We start from the raw sequence: 1,529 nt of genomic DNA on the forward strand, positions 1-1,529 counted from the left end.
TTGCTGTTGTTGCTGCTGCAATTGAAGGCCGCAAGTCTGCTGAATATTTTGCATCTGCATCTGCATTTGAATCTCACGGGGCTCTGGCATGTGATGATGATGTTGATGCTGGTATAATGCTGGAGAACAATAAAGCGAACTCGCTGCTGGACCATATAGGGGAGCATAAGGTGGAAAATGTACCGCGGTCGCTGCGGCCTGGAAAAAGTATTATAATCATTTATATTTCTTGTATTTATTTTATTTTAACTTTTAATTTTTGTATAGAGCAAAATTACTTTGATTATATCACTTGATAAAACTACATTGATTAAAATAGAGATTAGTTTGAACAGATTATTAGCTGATTGTATTGAAATGGAAATTTCAGACAAAAATTGAGATTTTCCTTTCTTTCTGTCTTTTTTTTCTTATCAATCATTAGCATTCATACCATACATTGACATAGAAATAAATAAAATTTTTAGACAATAGATTGATATGACTAATTACTAAGAATTTTCATATGCAAATATATTTCTTATTTTTGCAATGACTTTAGTTATGATACATAGAACATGTTATTTAAATATAACGTTTAAAATTATGTTAATATTATGAATATGAGTTTACTGGCATATCATGTTTCAGTACATCAAATATTTGAAATCCTACGTATAGACATTGATTCGTCAAAAGAATAAAATAAAAAGCTAACCGCCAACGAAGGTAGTGGAGGGCTAGGTCTAGGCTGTACCAAGTCCACCGGTTGAAGCGTCTGTTGCGTTTGCTGAGGACTTCCGCTTTTGCGAAGGCTGAGATTTTCTGGCGCTGGCGTATCCTCTCTTTGCGGTGTCAATGCTGGCGTTAATGGAGGTGTATGCGTCGGGCTCTGGGAGCCTGGTTCCGGACTTCCATCCTCAGAATCGTTCAGGCTGTTTGATCGTTTCCGCGTTGTATCGTTCTCCGTTATTCCAATTGACGTTGGAATTGCTATTGCACACAAGAATTATCTATTTAACTATTTTATAGAATTTTCATATGATTTGATTATAATATGATTTATTAATAATAAAATTTTTGCTTAACAAAATAATTTTTAATTCTTTGATTTCTGTTTTTAATGATACGATGAAAAAAATATATAATGTTTAATAAATCATATCACACAAGGCATAGAAAGTAATAATTTAAATTAAAACTTTCATTACACGAGTAAAGTTATATTCTTGCAAATTACATTTAATAAAATTGATTTTTAATTTTTATCCCAACTTATTTTATGTAATAATAAAAATCTACAATCTTAGCCTCAATTTTTTGTCACGGATTAATCTATATTCGTGAGATGTACGGAACCTTACCCAATGAACGGTCAGTAAGAAGTTCTCCACCAGAGTCGGAGTCACGGTCGTCTTCGTTACCGGTGTCGCTCGTGGAAAGCATTGTTCCCGTAGTGCTCTCAGAGATTCTCGACCTCTTTGTGCCTGGAACAAAACAGGGCGTATCGTTCGCTTACGAAATGAAAAAAAAAAAAAAAAAAAAAAAAA

The 1,529-nt window shown here is 33.4% G+C and overlaps 1 protein-coding gene across 1 annotated transcript in view; it reads right to left on the reverse strand.

The window, feature by feature from the left end:
• The window catches only part of LOC102681656 (doublesex- and mab-3-related transcription factor A2), a 26,843-nt gene that overhangs the window by 3,849 nt on the left and 21,465 nt on the right, over positions 1-1,529 (reverse strand). Inside the window, exons 4-6 of the mRNA XM_031514500.1 lie at positions 1,344-1,466; positions 698-972; positions 1-198 (exon numbers count right to left, since the gene is read on the reverse strand). Of these exons, the coding sequence (XP_031370360.1) occupies positions 1-198; positions 698-972; positions 1,344-1,466 (596 nt within the window). The remainder of the gene's footprint in view (positions 199-697; positions 973-1,343; positions 1,467-1,529) is intronic.

The sequence above is a fragment of the Apis dorsata genome, unplaced genomic scaffold (assembly GCF_000469605.1).
Source record: "Apis dorsata unplaced genomic scaffold, Apis dorsata 1.3 scaffold_1026, whole genome shotgun sequence".
NCBI classification, from domain to species: Eukaryota; Metazoa; Arthropoda; class Insecta; order Hymenoptera; family Apidae; genus Apis; species Apis dorsata.